Here is a 16,609-nt window from a genome sequence, read left to right as displayed (position 1 = left end):
ACAGGTGGCGGTTCGGGTCTGGGAGATGGAGGTGGATGTGGGAGGCAGAGCCACGATCCAGGGTCAATACTGGAACTAGAAGCAAAGTCATATCCACGGATAAGAGCAGTATGAATGAACCAGGAAGGTCACTTCCAAAGAAAAAAGAAAAGAACATGTGCCATGGCACCAAAGGGAGAGACGAGAATGCAAAGTGGATCTTTTAAGCACATCCAGTGACCAAGGAGGTCCCTGGAGGGAAAAATTGGAGACGGGCAATTGAACCATCTGAATGTGTCTAGATTCATTTGCTCACATATCATTCATGAGGTCAGCCTATGAGTCAATTGTATTAATTCTCTTTGTTCACATATGTCCTGGGTATGGAGAGAACACCGTGATGCTGCAGGACTGCACATACTTTCCAACCATGAAGGACTCAGGGCAGCAGAAAGGGAATTCACTGCGAGTGGGCACCTGATATGTACCAGGTATTGTCCTAGATGTGCCTCTATATGCTGGCTCATTTAATCTCCATTCTACGCTGCTGATAAAATCAACAGATGTGAACAGTCTATTTTCTGGCCCCAATTTTCATTGTCATCTCATAGCCGAGATAACAGAGGTGGTAGGTGGGACAGAGAGCTGAAAACTGCAAATTTCAGACACCTAACACTTTATCTCCCTCCTCCTCCCCAAAACTAACCTCTTTGGGTCTGGTCTTAAGTTTTTCATAAAATGAACATTGCCTTTTCTCAATTCATTTTTTCCCCTTTGAATTAGCAAGTATGGCCCCCAAATGCTGACACATTAAATCCTGCCAGTCCCTGTCAGACAGACCACTAACATGCTCAGTGTGTGTGTGTGTGTGTGTGTGTGTGTGTGTGCCCAAGCATGGGTGTGTCCAATTCAGGACAAACGGGGAGTGGTGTCACCCCCACAGGACCTGCCAGTGTATCAAATCCAAATTCTACACTCAGATGTCCTTTCAGTGCTATGGGAGGTGCTGGCTGCTGCAGCTTAAGTTGTTAAAAAATAAATTAAAAAAAATAACAAAAAATAAAATAGTTGTATCAACCTCTCACGTGGCATTCCAGCTTAGCATGTATTTAGTGATCAACTGAGAAACTCAAAGAGCATTGTGGGAATAATCAAAGTAAGTGTGAAAAAGAGCAGGATCTCTATCAATTGCTCTCTGTTTCTCAAACATTTCTCTCTTGAAAGATCAAATAAGCAATAACTTGTCTGTTGAACACCTACTATGTGACAGGTACTCTGTATCCAGTTGCACATCAGAGGATTTCTTCTTCATCACTGGCTGCCCTTTAAAACATTCAAAGCATTGATCAGGATGTTTTAGCTGTTTTCTTGTCAAGCAACTGTATTATTATGAACGTCTTCAGAGGCTTAACACTCTGATGGCTATGCAGAGTTTTCTGGGGCCTTTTTGGTCTGTTCTGTTTTCTTCCTACTGTTGTTTTTGTGTGTGGTTTTTGTTTTGTTTTTTTACTTAAAACTTTCCTTTTCCTACTTTCCGATTTTAGGGAGGAAAAAAAAAAAAAAAAAAAAAACCTCGCATCTGGGGCCTGAGACCACTTGAAATGTCTGGGCTGGGGATTGCTAATGACCTCCCAGAGATAACCCAAATTGCTGATTTAGCAAAGCCCATTCTTGACCTTGACACAAGACAAGACAGGCAAAGGGAGAGGACTTGCCAGGCAGCCGTGAAAGAAGACGGATCATGGAAGCGCTCAGATCTCCCCAGGCCCCCTCCCCCATTCAGCAAACACCTGGCTGAGTTGGAAAACATGACCGGTCCAACCTTCCTATTGGCACCAATTGAAGCTGTCAGCTCTCGGCTTGTCACCAGTTGCACTGGGAGGCCCCGGACAGCCACAAGAGCCCTAATTAGGCAGAAATGACACTTCTACAACTGACCTGCCAGGACCTTTGGCAAACCATTTAACATCATTAGTTAACATTTTTAAAAAGTGTGAATGTAAATGAACAGCCAGTGGCTTTCAATGGAGTTTGTCGGTGGCATCCCCCCCACTCCACCCCCCCCCCCAGCTCACTCTTTCTCTTTTTACATGAATAGTCCACTTGTTTCCTCCAGAATTGGAGGGAGGCGCTGGGGAAGAAGGAAGAGGACCGGTCCTCTGCGGGGAGAGACATGTTAAAGCATAAACAAGCTTGGAGGATGGAGAGACAATCTCTTCCAGCCTCAGCATAGGCCTGAACACACACAAGCTCCCAGCAGAGCAGGGCAGGGAGGGGACAGGAGTGAGCCCAGCCAGGTCCCTCTCCTGGAGCTGGGCCTGTGAGTGTAGATGTCAACCATCGCCCATTCCGGGCTTTGAGGAGCTGGGAAACAATCTCATTTCCCCGACTCAAGGGCGCTTCTGAAATATTCTTTCTCTGGTACCTCTTCCCACTCACTCGTTAGCACTCGGAATGAGCAGATGTTCTGCAATGATTTAGCAAATATCTTGTGTGTGCTTCAATCTCACTGTACCTCATCCCTCTCCAAAGGAATGAAATCTCGGGGGTGGGGGGTGGGGGGTGAGGACTTCCCCGATGCCAAGGTTGATACTTACGCAAATCAGTTTGTTTCCTACCTGAAGCTGGTATTTCCCACCTGGAATCACACTTCATTTTGCTCTTTGCTGTACACCCACAGAGTCCGTACATGCCGACACTGTCCATCTGTAGGAGGGGAAAAGAGTTTCACTGTGAAAATGTCACTGTGTCCATCTGTTAATGCGCTGCTCTCAAAGTGTGTGTGTGTGTGTGTGTGTGTGTGTGTGTGTGTGTGCTGGGTAACAGCTGGAGGAGGCCTCACAGAGTAGAAGGGAAGCAAAGGCACAGGTGGGCAGCACACGGGCTGGGCTCCTGGAGGGCCTCTGCACTTACCACCTACTGGTTGTGTGGCCCTGGACAAGGGGGTTGGCCCTGGTGTTCTCATCTGTAAGATAGAGATAATGCCTCAGTACCTCCTGTGGGGAAAACAGAGTAGATGGAAATACCATGTGAACCGGCGAGCCCCACGTAAAAGTAAGGATTTCCAGACATTTTAGAGCTGCCAAAATTGAGGTGCTATACCAGGTCCCCAGCTTAGTGAGAATCTGCCGTCTTGCTCCTCAAGGCGAGCTGGACAAAGCCACTCCACCACCACCGGCACATCCCAGGTCCCCCCTCTTCACCTCCACTCCAGCTCATTCTCCCAGGGGCTATAAGTACCACAAAGGAAAGTGCAGGGGTGCAAGACGAATTCGTAAAACCCACGGTCATGGGAGCCCCTTGGCCTCTCTGCTGGATCCTAAGCAGTAGGAGAGGGGAAGCACGTTTGTCTACCTCTGCATTTGCAGAAGCCCCGAGGACAGCCGTGGGGACGATGCCCCACAAAGGTTTGCTGCGTCCAGATGCAGTGCGGGGGTGGAGGTGGGGTGGGGGGATGTGTGCTTTACGAAGGCAGCCCAGACCCCAAATCCGGAGAGCTGGGCTTGCCCCCGAATTAGAGAAACGAGCGAGGGCAGCCGGGGCGGCTCGGAGGCTTAGCGCCACCTTCAGCCCGGGGCGCGATCCTGGAGACCTGGGTTCGAGTCCTGCGGCGGGCTCCCTGCGAGGAGCCTGCCTCTGTGTGTGTGTGTGTCTCATGAATAAATACATAAAATCTTAAAAAAAGAAAGAAAGAAAGAAAGAAAGAAACGAGTGAAACCAGGCCGACGGCTGCATGGGGGTGGCGGAGGCCTGCTAGGGAGCCACGAGACACACACACACACACACACACACACACACACACAGAGAGAGAGAAGCAAAAGCAAACAATCTTCGTTTGGGGCAGAAAGAGAGAGAAAATACCGGGAAACGTCCTTAATAACAGTAAATGGGAAAGGGAGAGAAGAGCTCCTCCGTGATGGAGTATTTAGTGCTTTTAAGCTAAATACCTCCGCATATTAAGCAAATAGAGAAAAGCCAGCTAGAAGATGTCAGCAAATTGAACCGAACGGCGCTCAGCGCGCTCAGAAAGCCGATAGGAGGTGTCTGGGTTTGACCCTTTCCCCATCACATGCCTGGTCGGCGCCCGCTTGTTTAGCGTTGCCTCTCCTCTCCAGCTGCGGAGCTTATTGAAAAGCTCTTGCTCCCCGCCTGGTTTTGGCACATTTTCTGCAGGTGCCTCCTACTGCGGCCACAATGGGCTGCGAGGGAGGTTCAGACCTGTCAACAGCTCCGGGGGCGGGGGCGGGGGCGGGGGCGGCGGCGACCCGGCCTCGGTCTTAAAGGGCCAGTGACACGCCGCGCCGCCCCCCTCCCCCCCCCCCCCCCGGAGCCCGCGGCGCCCGCACCTGCTAATGAGATGAATCCCTTCTCCCGCTCGCTCTTTCTCCCTCTAATGATTTCACTTGATCGCTTTCGCTCCTTCCTGGACGGGGAATCGCTCCGTTGAAAATATAAAGTAATTGCCTGGAAAACACTGCTCCGCCACCACCACTCCCTTGCCTGGCTGAAAATGTCACAGCAATTGAAAAGCTCTTAGCCCCGGTTCCGGAACGAGGTGGCTCAAGGGGACGGGCTTTGCATCGGTCTCCGAGCGCTCGCGGGTCCCCGAGAGCTGCAAGTTCTCCCGGGCGCCTAATTGATTTTTTTAGGACTGAGCCTTTTCCCTCCAGCAGCACGGTATGATTTTGTGGGCGACTGTGGACAATGAACCAAACTAAACTAGAAAACTCCCTTCGAACCCTAGAATCAGATAGAGCTCGCTCAGAGGAAAGACGTTGTTTTTCTTTAGTCGCCCTGCCATTCTTTTCTCAGAAGCCCCGGAATTCGGAGGGATGGCCACGTGGGTCAAGTGTGATTTAGGAGAGCAGAGCGGCCTGGTTCCCATCACATGAAAGGAAGGTATCTTTGTCTAGAAGGGAGTGGGGGCCTTGGTTCTGCAAAGTCGAATCGATGCTCTAATTGTTTAAGATGTGCTGATTTCTTTTCCCTTTTCGGGTCTGTCACTTGGCGGCAGCAGTGACACACTGTGGGAATGGGGACCACACACTTGAGTTTTCATAAATACTTTATTAGTCATCGCCACGCCAACGTGGGGAGTAAATTCACCTGGAGGAAAAAAAAAAAAATCACTTTGTCATACGCATGAACCTGCCAGCAAAATAAACAGTGGTTGGTGACGGTTTCGTTTTCCTCTGACAGGTGAAAGCCTAAGTCTGCATCTGAGTAAGAGAGAGAGACTTTTTTTTTTTTTTTTTTTTTTCAGTTTAATTGGTGAGAAGCACCACTTGCTAAATGAGATGCTGGCGTGTTACTAGTTCCGGGGAACAAAGCTGCAGGTGAATCACCTTCCAGCCAGATGAACCATGAATATTTTTTGTAGCTGATGAAGTAAGGGCAGTGGACATGCTTATTACTGCATTTTATAAGTAGGCGAAAACATCTGCCTCCTTACTCCACAAACTGGAGTAGAGAGAACCACAGCTACAAAAAGGCCACTGAAAATTATAAATCTGAAGAAAGCCATAGAACTTTTTACAGCTAACCCTGAGAGGCCATGGTACAAGTTTCACAACTGTAAACAGGGGCGGCACTTTTTCCTTGGAATTTAGGAATTTGGGACTGTAGATTTTTAAATCTTGTAATATTGTCAGAATATGCCTGACATTCAGTTGGGGCAATTACACATATTTTACCAAAAAAAAAAATGTATCATAAAGGGTATTCTTCCTTTATCCATAATGAAGAGAATTTTAAAAAATCTTTAAGTCCATTAAATAAATTGATTCCTGAATAGAAGAATTACGTTGACAGCTTTTCACCAGCAACTAAAGGTTTTTCTATTTGATTATATGAAGATGTGTGTGTGTCTGTGTGTGTGTGTGTAAAAGGAGGGCATGGAACTAAAAAAGTCCTGGCTGGCTCTATGATTTTTTTTTTTAATCTATAAAGATGATTCCTACAATGGAAACAAATAAGCAGTAAAAATGACCACAGAGCTCTAACAGCTTTGCCTATTAGACAGGCGGTCAAGACAGAGTAAGAATGGGTTAAGTCCCTGCAGCCACAACGAGGAGCCTGGATCCTCTAGGGCTAGAATCCCAAACCCCCTTGCAAAAGATGGCCCAGGAAGCAGGCATGTGGGGAAGGTGGTGGCTGGCCTGCTGCTGGTGCTCAGGCTGCTGTCCTCCGCATGAACTCCCAGAGTGAGACTGGGTGGACGGTGTGAACACCGTTTCACCATATTTCTGGAGGGGGGAGAAAGAACATATGAAGGGGACAAAAACAGGTCAACAAAGCAGGCGGTCAGTGGAACCAGCGTCAAAGCTGACAGCAGCCCCAGGACTGGTTTCGCTTCTACATCCTCCTTTTTCATGTATCCGTACGTGATGTAAAAGGCCTGGATAGAATTCCAAAGTTCAGAAACAACAAAATGGGGATTCACATCTCATTGCTCACGTGGGTCCTTGCCGCACATTTGAAACCACCTGACTCCACAAGGTAGAAATTAATTAGCTTTGGGTTACGTGCATTTGACCTTCACACTAAATAGGGTTTGTCAAGATGTTGGGCATGTGTTTAAAAATAAAAGAATATATTTTAAAATGCTGCATCATGTCTGTGTCTGCACACCTGACTGATGATATGTTCACACGGCAATGAGAGTTATATCCCAAGGCTAAAACATGTTTGTTCTCTAGGGTAAAAGCTAACATTCTTCATAATCAGGTCCTGTATATTTACCTATGTAGTGAGAGCCACAGGTATTTCAGCCTGAGCCCTTTATTTGTTTAGTGTTTACACCTGCTACTGACATGCATCCACTGAAATGTTAAGATCCTTTATACTCAAATAAAAAGTTCACATGGAGCTGATGGACAATAGTACCTGTTGCAATGTTTGTATTCCAGCTGTAAGGTGCACTTCCTTCCCAGTTAGAAAATGATGTCAGTTTAAAATCTGCTTTATAGCTCCTGAATTAACATAGAACCACTGGCTAAGGGAAGAAAAAGATTTTGCTATCTCATCCCTCGGCGGAATGCACGGGCTCATCCTAAATCAACACTGCACCTACAGTGTTTGTGACGCCGTCAGACAACACCGAAGCTGTGTGAGCACAGACTTCGCCCCCCACCCCCACGAGGAGCTCGGTTCTATTTTGTTTCTTACAATTTTCTTAGAATTACATGCTGCCAAGTTGCCTTGTCTTTCAACAGTCAGAATGCACTAAGTAGCCAAAGAAGCGTTACCATACGGTTTCTCTCCAGTTTGTGTGATGCAGGATCACAGCCCCTTTCTTCCAATCCAAGCCTTCCAGAGTCCAGCTTATTTTAAAATATCCAACTGAGACAGATGCCCTTGAGTAATCAACACACGTAAGACCGAACCAAAGGACTAGTCGTAGACACCAACCATTAAAAACCTTACATTTTTACCTACGTATCTTGTGAAAAATAGACGAGATAGGCTGGTGTGAGGTGTATATCCTGCAGTCTAAATTTGGAGAGTGAGGGGGAGTTGCTCATAACCACAGTAATCACAGGGGCTGATCCTGATGTGGCAGCTGAGCCTTCACCCCAGAGAGCAGAGATGCATGTGTGTGACATTTTCTGATCCACCAGCCAGAGCCAAATTTTGTGCCAAGTAGCATCGCGTTTGTTTCTTAGCACTAGGGCTTGGAAAGAGTGTGAAAAGTTCAAGGCACACCCCTAGTGGGTTAGAACCAAACCCAGACAACATACACAAGGGAAGGTAAAAATGATTATTTTTAGTTAAAAAAAAAAAAAACACGTGGTGATTTCTTCTATTCTCATATAACAAATAATACTTGGACATAAAGCCTATTGCAAAAACAAATGAAAAGATCTTTAAATTTTATTTTCAATGCCTCATTTCGATTGCATTTCTTGCTTTTACAGATTTATAACTGTCTCAAGAAACCTATTTTCTTTCCAACAATAGCTGCTTTATAAGAAATATACAAAAAATATTAACTGTACATTTTTCCTGCTATGGTCTTAGTTAAGAATTCAAAATGCCTGGATTTTCAGGAAAGTAATAAATAATGATACAAGGGAAAATATACAACTTAAAGCTTGTAAACTGATAGCCACACATTTTTAGTTGATTCAAACATCATACTTTAAGAGTTGTTTTTGTCCTTATTCTACAAAATGTAGTCTTTGATTCTTGCCCTCTAAAAGACAGTCTTTGATGTTGTATCCTCAAAATCAACACAGGAACCTAACTTTCCCCCCTTGTATACCATCAGCTTTGCTATCAAGAAAGAAGAAAGCAACTTGTTTAATGATGAGACCACCAAAGTTTAGGTCAGACCCACAAGTTAATAAAAGTTCCAACAAGTGTTGGCACGGAAGAATTTTTACATCCAAAAGAAATCTGTTACTAGTGCTCTCAAACAGGAAGTCTACCTTTAATACTGTAGAAGTAGAAGACTTCTCTAGAAGGCACAGAGACTTCATGTTAACTGAGAGGCTCTTGCTGTGAAATTCTCTACCTTGTGAGTTCGTCACACAGTCCTCTCTACTTTCAAATTCCCATAGCGGTTCTAATGCTAGAGTGCAAATATTTGGCCATGAACTTTGGGATGGAAGGTTACCTATGATGGTGCAGGGATATTTTAAATTACCCGGTTGTTCATAAATCAACTCAGATTTTTACAACAGTCTAACAGCAGCTGTTGTGCAAGGGCACCTCCTCCTGGGAGTCTGGCCAGTTCTGACAAGGGCAGTGGCAGAGACTGGATCCTTGGTGACCCATGTTGCTTTCTTTGGCCGTATCTCTACACACACAAAAAGAAAAGAAGGACAGGGAAGGCACCCAGATACTTCTATTCCAACCTCACTTTGCCTCAATTTTTTATTTCACATGAAAGTGCCTTCACACAGAATCATTCTAATACCCAGCACTCTTAATTCCTGAGCATGACTGTGTTAGATTCTCTCGTGCTTTCCTTTTCCTATCTCCAAACTGTTGCATTTAAAGATGGTTATGCTGACTGTAGCCCAAGAAGAAGACAGGCATCATTAAAAATATGTTAAAATTATTTCCACATTAGAAATAACATTTTAGCCTTTCATCCTGACCACATCTCTCCTTAAGTGTTAATGAAAACATTTTTCTGAGAAACTAATTCTGATCATTACTTCTTTAATTTGTACAGTATCCACTTCAGGTTTTGAATGTACAATCACAAAATATAATAATGGTATTTAACTAAAAACAGGATCCACTGTCCCTTGTTAACATACAATGCTGTGTATTTTTTTAATTACACAGAAGTTTAATCTAACACATTAGACTGGCATTAGAGATGCATTCACAAATGTCACCTTAAATAATTAAATAATTTTGGGCCCCAATGATAGTAACTTACATATAATTGTCACATATAAAAGTGATGCAATTAAATCAAATCAATACTGAGAAATTTGCCTAAAATGCTTTTGCTAAAAATTCCTGGGAATTTCCTCCCCAAAATTACTCCCCCCAAAGAAATAAGCCTCATCTACATCTATGACTACAATTTTTTTTAAATTACTCCCCCAAAAGAAATCATTCCCATCTGCATCTATGACTACAATTTTTTTTAATTTTAAAAGATTTTATTTCAAGGAACAAAAATTCTCAGATGTCTGAAGCAGGACCCAAAAAAAGGCAAATCAAGGAAGAAAAAGAAAACAAATATGACTCTACATTTTGTCAACAACAAATATCAAAGGTCAAGTCCTAAATTTTTGACAACTGAATTTTTTAAATCCCTCAAATAATATTTGACGTTTAACATGACCATAAGATTCATGACCAGGCCCATAGAAATCATCAGTTAGAAAGGCATAGAGTGTTTTGATTTCACTAATAAGAAATAGATAATTCCCCTTAAGCAGATTAACTTAAAGTACATTTTCAGGGAAGCTAAAATCCCCTTCAATCAAGTTCTTAAGTTTAATTACAAAAGTCAAACAATTTATTGGCTCTCATTCAAGCGCAACAACAAAATAGTTGGGCACACCACTCTCAAGGCCAGGAAACAAACCAGATCAATGTTTGCAGCAGTTACAGAGAAAACATTTTCAGCTATAACTTGATAAAACATCTAACTGGTCCTCTTAACTGAGATTTCTCCTCTTTTTCTTCTTTGCTGCTCCCTCTGTGGGAAAGATGTTTAACATTTTCTTCATTCACAATAAACACAATTACGATATTTATTTTGCTACTTTTATATTAAGAGAAGAAGTACAAATTAGAAAGCCTGGCCTTTGTAGGATATTTCATATGTGTTCATTTGCTTTATTAACCCCATAATTATGTCACAGAAATCCTCTTAGGTTATATCTACTTCTACAAAGTTAGAAAAGTATCTATTTTAAAATGGCAAAATAGTTTGCTTTAAAGAATTTCTTTTGCCTGATTTTCCCCCTTTCTTTTTACTGTCTAAGCTCACTGGATAACTGCCCTACTTCCAGTTTCATTCTGCCTATACAGAAACTGTGTGTCTATACCCTGAAAAATGCCAATTAAACTGCCAGCAATAGCATCTCCCGCAGTATCTTTTGGTCTTCAGTGTCAAAGCCCTCTGAACAAATGACCGGAAGGCTAGATCTAAAACAGCCTTTGACAGGATGCCAGCTTTGAGCACTCACATTACAACCACGGCTCCGGCTTTCTGCTTTCTTTGGGAAACAAGAGAGAAATAATGCATCAACTATATAATTTTGCACAAATGGTAAAGGTTAAAACAAAAGTGATAGATTACCAGGAGGTCTGATTATCTCAAAAGGTCACTAATACTGTTTTAAAAGGGGGAAGGGGTTCCCTTATCATTTAATTCAACTCAATTCCACCTGAATTTCTGTACAAAGCTAAATAAAGGTTTTAAGATAAATATTGCAAAACTCTAAAAATGTTATTTTCCTTCTCCTTAATTTCTTTGGTAATAGTGACATCATTTATTCTTTGTTAGACATAGTGGGAAGAAGTTTCCATGGATTTTCAAGTTTAATCCAATAGCAATACTATGAAATTGAAAGTATCAGTTGATGAACAAATGGGCTCAGAGAGGTCAAGTAACATGCACAAAGTCACACAGCTAGGAACTGGAAGAACCAGGGCTTGAACACATATGGTCTGGTTCCAAGGCCCAACATTTCCAGGCCTTCTTGGCTCTGTCCACTATTAAAGCATTCCTGTGTGAAGCCTTACCCATTCTCTTTCTGACATGATCCTCAAAGAAATCTCTTAGCAGAATATTTGGCTGCATATTAATATCATATATTTAAAAAACACCTGTGTGAGCCCCACCCCTGAAGATTCCGATTTAATAGATCTGGGATAGGGCCCCAGTATCAATATATTTTTGATACTACAGCAGTGAATAGATAACCCTCCTTTTCATGGTGCTTAAATTCTAACGGTGCTCATATTCAACCAGAATCTAGTAGAATCCCCAAGTGATTCTAATGTGCAGCTTAGATTGAGAACCAGTGATCAAGAGATTAATACCATCTACCCAGGCTCCTTTCTCCAAGATCTCAGTGTGAGCAACTCAACAGGCTTCTCCAGGAAGGATGGCCAAGAGCCTAGCAATCGCTGACATGAGACAGATGGATCTGACTACAAGATTTCTAGGTTCAATCTCTACAAGATTGACGTAGTGGAGCATGGCAGGGCAGGATGGGGAGGGGAGATGGGGTGTAAATGCATGAACACTGGAGTCCTCTGGGTCTGGGTTCAAATTCCATCTCCAGCATTTGCTAACTATGTCACTTCCTTCAGGCCAATTGCTTACCTTTTGTGGTTGCTTTGCAGATTCAATGGGATGACATAAGAAAAACCCCAGGCAGACAAAAGTTCTCCATCAATGTAGTTGCTGCCCTGGTTTTTGTTGTTATTTCTAGCACAGGGGTAATGACTACTGCTGGGAGACATCGGTAATGAAAAAAATCAAATTACAAAAAACATTTTATTATTAGTCAAATCATTCCTACTCTCTTACTTAGTATTTAATTTACAGCTCTTTATATTGCAATTAGCTTGGCAATCCTATTTCTCATTCATGACAACTAGGCAAGGAGGGGTAACATTATTAATCCCATTTTCTAGATGGGGAAAAGGCAACATTTCCATCTATTCTATCTCCGGTTTCTATGATTCTATGATTAAAGGCACCTGCAATCATGTTCATTAGTTCCCTATGAAAAATGATATTCAACACAGATGGCAAATGCAGGCAAGAATTAACAAGCACTTGATAGCAACCCCAAAATTACATCTAAACAATCACTTCTGAACATTAAAGTCATGGCAAACAAGTTCCAATTTATATAAAGGTGTTGAAAAGGATTAACAGAAAATGAACAAATATATTTTTCTTTATCCTCATTCATTTAGGAAACGTCTGACATGGCTTAGAAATCCTTTTTGAAATGCAGACTGAAGAATGATTTCCTCCATGAAGGGCCTTCATTTAGCAGATAGGACTAGGCTAATATGTCCCGATGTTTTATCTTGGATCAGAGCTACAAAACAACTGAGGTCTAGGATGGAGAGGCCTGGTTCTATGGTTCTCAGTGGAGGTTCCTGAGAAGCCCGCACACTGTGGGCAAGGGGCTCACCATGCCAAATGTTCACCAGACACACACCTGACACTGGAGAGAGGCTCGCCTATACATGTATTCTTTCTTGTATGGATGGAGTTTACATGAATGAAATACAATTGCTCCAGACATACTACTGAATTTTTCCTCACTGCTTATAACCACTATTGTATGGAAGGGGCGGTTTCCTCAATTTTTTGTTGTTAAAAAGGAATCTTCATATTCAAAAAGCTTAGGAAACACTGATTGATGAGATCTAGATTTTGGGGAAAGCTGGGACTCCAATCTGTCTTCTAATCCTCAAACAGCCCTTGTCCTACACCATACATCTCTTCCACTGCTGGCGCCCCACCCATGGGAAGCCAATAGTCATATCTGTGTCCTCACTCTAAAGGAGGAGAGTATAGTCCCATCCTCCCTCCCGGGATATGTTCCAAAACTTTCCTTATCCCCTGAGACTTTCCTCTGATTTTCCTTCCTTTCTTTTCCTTTCCCCCTACTCACACCTGTTTATAGGTATAAAACCCCTCTTTATACTTTTAGGGTTAGCAGCACTCAAAGTCTTTCAAGCTCTGATGCTCTGTGAGCGCCCCTGGACATTCAGTCTCAATATGAAATGGAAGTACAGTCACTAAGGTACTAAAACAAGGAATGTGAGAAGTATGTATACAGTAGTCATGCACATGAATATATTTTACAGCTAAAACCCAGTGCTTCTAATAGCTATAGAAAATAAGAAAATTGAAATAGTCGTGAAAAGTCATTTTATTTCATCTGGATCTGTCAACACTAATAGGATGTTAATAAACCCCTAGCATACCAACTTTTCAAAATGCTTTCACGTCTCTTAATGCAGTTTATTGTCCTGAAGGCTCACCAGGATATAAGTGCTAGGATCAAGGGCCACGAGAACTTAAGTGCCATAAAGGGAAGAAATGTTACCTATTTTATTCACAGCTGTTCTCAGTGCCCAGAGCAGTATCTGGCACATGGCAGACATTCAATAAATATTTTTCAATGGGCTGAATGACAGAAGTAAACAACGATGGTAGTTTTAGCTACTTATTTGGCCCACATGTAGTTTTATTTTTAAGAGAATGGGATGATTCTATAAGGAAACAACTGTGTTCTTAACGATCTTTTGTCAGTCTTTAATTCTTCTTTAATCTCAATCTTTAATGTGACTTGATATTCTTCCTTCAAATATTTTAATGTCATTGTTCAAAGTCATACAAGTAGTACATTCATTTTAGGAAAATCAGATACTACTAATATATAAAAAGAAAATTAAAGCTCCCAATGATCTCATTACCCTAGGACAACACAATTAATGTGCTTAAAGTATGTTGTTTCAGATTTTATTCTATGCGTATATACACATGCACATCTAACACAAAACTCTCTGCCTCAGACCTCATGAGCTGGACTCTTTTCTCTTTTCCCTAGGCTCTTTTTGCTTATTGCCTGTTATAGCACCTTACCCTCCTCCTATGTCCTAAATATATTCCTTTCTCAGTATTTAGGTCCTTGCTTCAAGAGGACTTTTTTTTCGCTTTTCCCTCCAGAGGATTCATCTATTTTTATTTCAACTTTTAAGTTCCGTGGATGGATGAATGAGTGATCTCTGAGATACCAGTGTTCCCCAAGTTCCACGCATCTAAAACCAAATGCATCATGTTCCTTCCATCAAGACCTCATCACTTGTTCATCTACCCCATTTCTATCAACTGTAAAAGAACTCTACAAGCCATCCTCAATAGCATCATCTTTGGTCCCCCAACCCCACAACCACTCACTCACAATGACTGCCATTCTTCTCCCTATTAACTCTGTCATCCGTCTCTTGCCATTGCTACCAGTGTGGTTCAGGCCCTTACATCGACATGATTTTCTACCTGGGTCTCCTGCTCTCTGTACAACTAAAGACTCACCAAGCTTACTCACTGCTGCCTGCTAACTCTCTAAAACACCACTTCCATCTTGCATACCCTACTCTTCCATCCTGATGTCTCATTATTACTGAAAACAAATCTTTTGCTCCAGCCAGCCTGCTGTATTCATTATTCACTCAATTTGAAAACATTTCGAGTTAAGTATTTATTATGCATTTATTATATATAAAATCCATTCATTCATTCAAGTATATTTACTGAGCAATGATTCTGTAAGGTAATCTACTGGGGACACAATGGTGGACAAGACAGACCACATCTCTGTCCTCACAGAACCTAGAAGCCAGTGGAGTGGATTATAGATGGGAGATTCCAAAATGTGGTGGTCCCAGCCCAGGATACTTTCAACCTTCCATTAAAGGGTCAAATGAGTCAAGATATCTCTGAGAGGTAAGCTTTGTGGTCCAGGCTACAAGTGGGGAAGGAGTTCAGAAAAAAAGGAAGGGCTAAGTGAGGAGAGCTGGTGTGGAGCACGGTTTCTCTGCAGATGTGGGACTCAGCCAGGCATTGAAGGATGGGCATCTAAGGAGAGGGGGTGCCTTCCATCCACGGGGCTAGGAGGAAAGGCACCCAGTGCAATGGGCACAACAGCAGCAACTGCACTGGCTTCTTTTGTATAAAGGTTCATTCAACACCTATGCAGCAGAGCACATGCTCTGTCCCTGCCCACCCACGCTCTGAGGGTTTATGAGGGTGACTCAGACTGTGGTCCTACCATGGAGAGATTTCCACTAAGCAAGGAGGATAAGGCAGGCCTGTGATGATCTGTCGCACCCCCAGAAAGTGAGACGTTCCATTAGAGATTCAGAGACAACTCTGAGGGAGTTCAGAAAGAGGTACATGTCTGGGTTCCTCTAACAGTATTTATTGAATCACATATTTTATACAGCTACATGCACCTAGCGAAAATACCTATCTGGCTTTAAATTGTTTTCTCATTCATTTTCTCATTTTATCCTAAGTGACTTGTGAAGCAGGCAGACTAGATTGGATTGCTTTCCGGATGAGCAAAACACAGCATAGATGTTTTAGGTGATCTGCGTAAGTCAGGAACACAAAGAGGCAAGAGCAGAACGAGAACACCCTGTCCATCTCGGCCCATTCCTGCAGAATTATCTAGAGCAGAAGGCACAAGAAGCTCTATCGTTGCGCAGGACACCTGGCAGGTGCAATGAAGCCATGGAGGCAGCGGGATTTAAAAGGGCAGAGAGGGACGCCGGGGTGGCTCAGTGCTTGAGCATCTGCCTTGGGCTCAGGTCATGATCCTGCGGTCCTGGATGGAGTCCCATAACAGGCTCCCCACAGGGAACCTGCTTCGCCCTCTGCCTGTGTCTCTGCCTCTGTGTGTCTCTCATGAATAAATAGGTAAAATCTTTAAAAGGGGGGGCGGGGGGCAGAGACTGAAGCAGCCTCGCAGGATACAAGAGAAGGGATAGGACCCAGTGACGTCTTCTACTCCCACTTTTCCTTCCCAAGTCTTGCCTGTGTCATTCTCCACCCCTAGGCCTGTCCGAGCCACAACCATTTGGGGGCCACACTGGTTTTCCCTCCCACTGATCTCCTGGGGTGGGGGTGGGGGTGGGGGTGGGGGTCGGGGTCGGGGTCGGGGGCGCGCAGCCGGTTCTCGCCTGCCCTCCGCAGGGTGCCCAGCCAGCACACCGCTAGGCTCAGGGCAGGCGGCTAATGCCTGGTACCTCCAGGGCCCAGGGAGGGGACATCCGCCCCCAGGCGTGGGCCGGCGCGGGACGCCCTCGCCACCCCGAGGAGCGCACGGACCCTAAGCCCCGAGGGAGTGGGAGGGGGCGCGGGGAGGGCACGACGGCCCGGGGCGGGGGGGGGGGACCACGACGCGCCGCCCGAGGCTCGGGTCTCCCCCTGCAGGCAGGGGCTAACGCTCCCACGCTTCCGCAGAATGCATTTCCTGAGAGCGTGACCCCCATCGGGGAAATTGTGGGGGAAAGTGGTGAAAGACGAGGCCAGCAGAGCAAGAGCGTCGCGGGGGGCGGGGGGCAAGGGAACCCGAGCCCGGGGTCCAGCCCCTCGGGGCGGGGAGGCAGGAGGGCG

General features: G+C 44.1%; 1 protein-coding gene across 3 annotated transcripts in view; it reads right to left on the bottom strand.

Moving 5' to 3' along the window:
* The window catches only part of HSPA12A (heat shock protein family A (Hsp70) member 12A), a 160,521-nt gene that overhangs the window by 143,548 nt on the left and 364 nt on the right, over nucleotides 1–16,609 (bottom strand). Inside the window, exons 2-3 of one of the 3 annotated variants that reach the window (XM_072805166.1) lie at nucleotides 2,893–2,944; nucleotides 2,598–2,685 (exon numbers count right to left, since the gene is read on the bottom strand). In XM_072805166.1, the coding sequence (XP_072661267.1) occupies nucleotides 2,598–2,685 (88 nt within the window). In that variant the 5' untranslated portion in view covers nucleotides 2,893–2,944. Of the gene's footprint in view, nucleotides 1–2,597; nucleotides 2,686–2,892; nucleotides 2,945–4,052; nucleotides 4,191–16,609 lie in introns of those variants that run through there. The other 2 variants (XM_072805167.1, XM_072805165.1) reach the window with 2 other exon arrangements.

This window comes from Canis lupus, chromosome 29 (genome assembly GCF_048164855.1).
Source record: "Canis lupus baileyi chromosome 29, mCanLup2.hap1, whole genome shotgun sequence".
In the NCBI taxonomy this organism is placed as follows: Eukaryota; Metazoa; Chordata; class Mammalia; order Carnivora; family Canidae; genus Canis; species Canis lupus.
The sequence above is the reverse complement of the archived record's forward strand: the minus strand, read 5'-3'. Positions and strand labels throughout refer to the sequence as shown.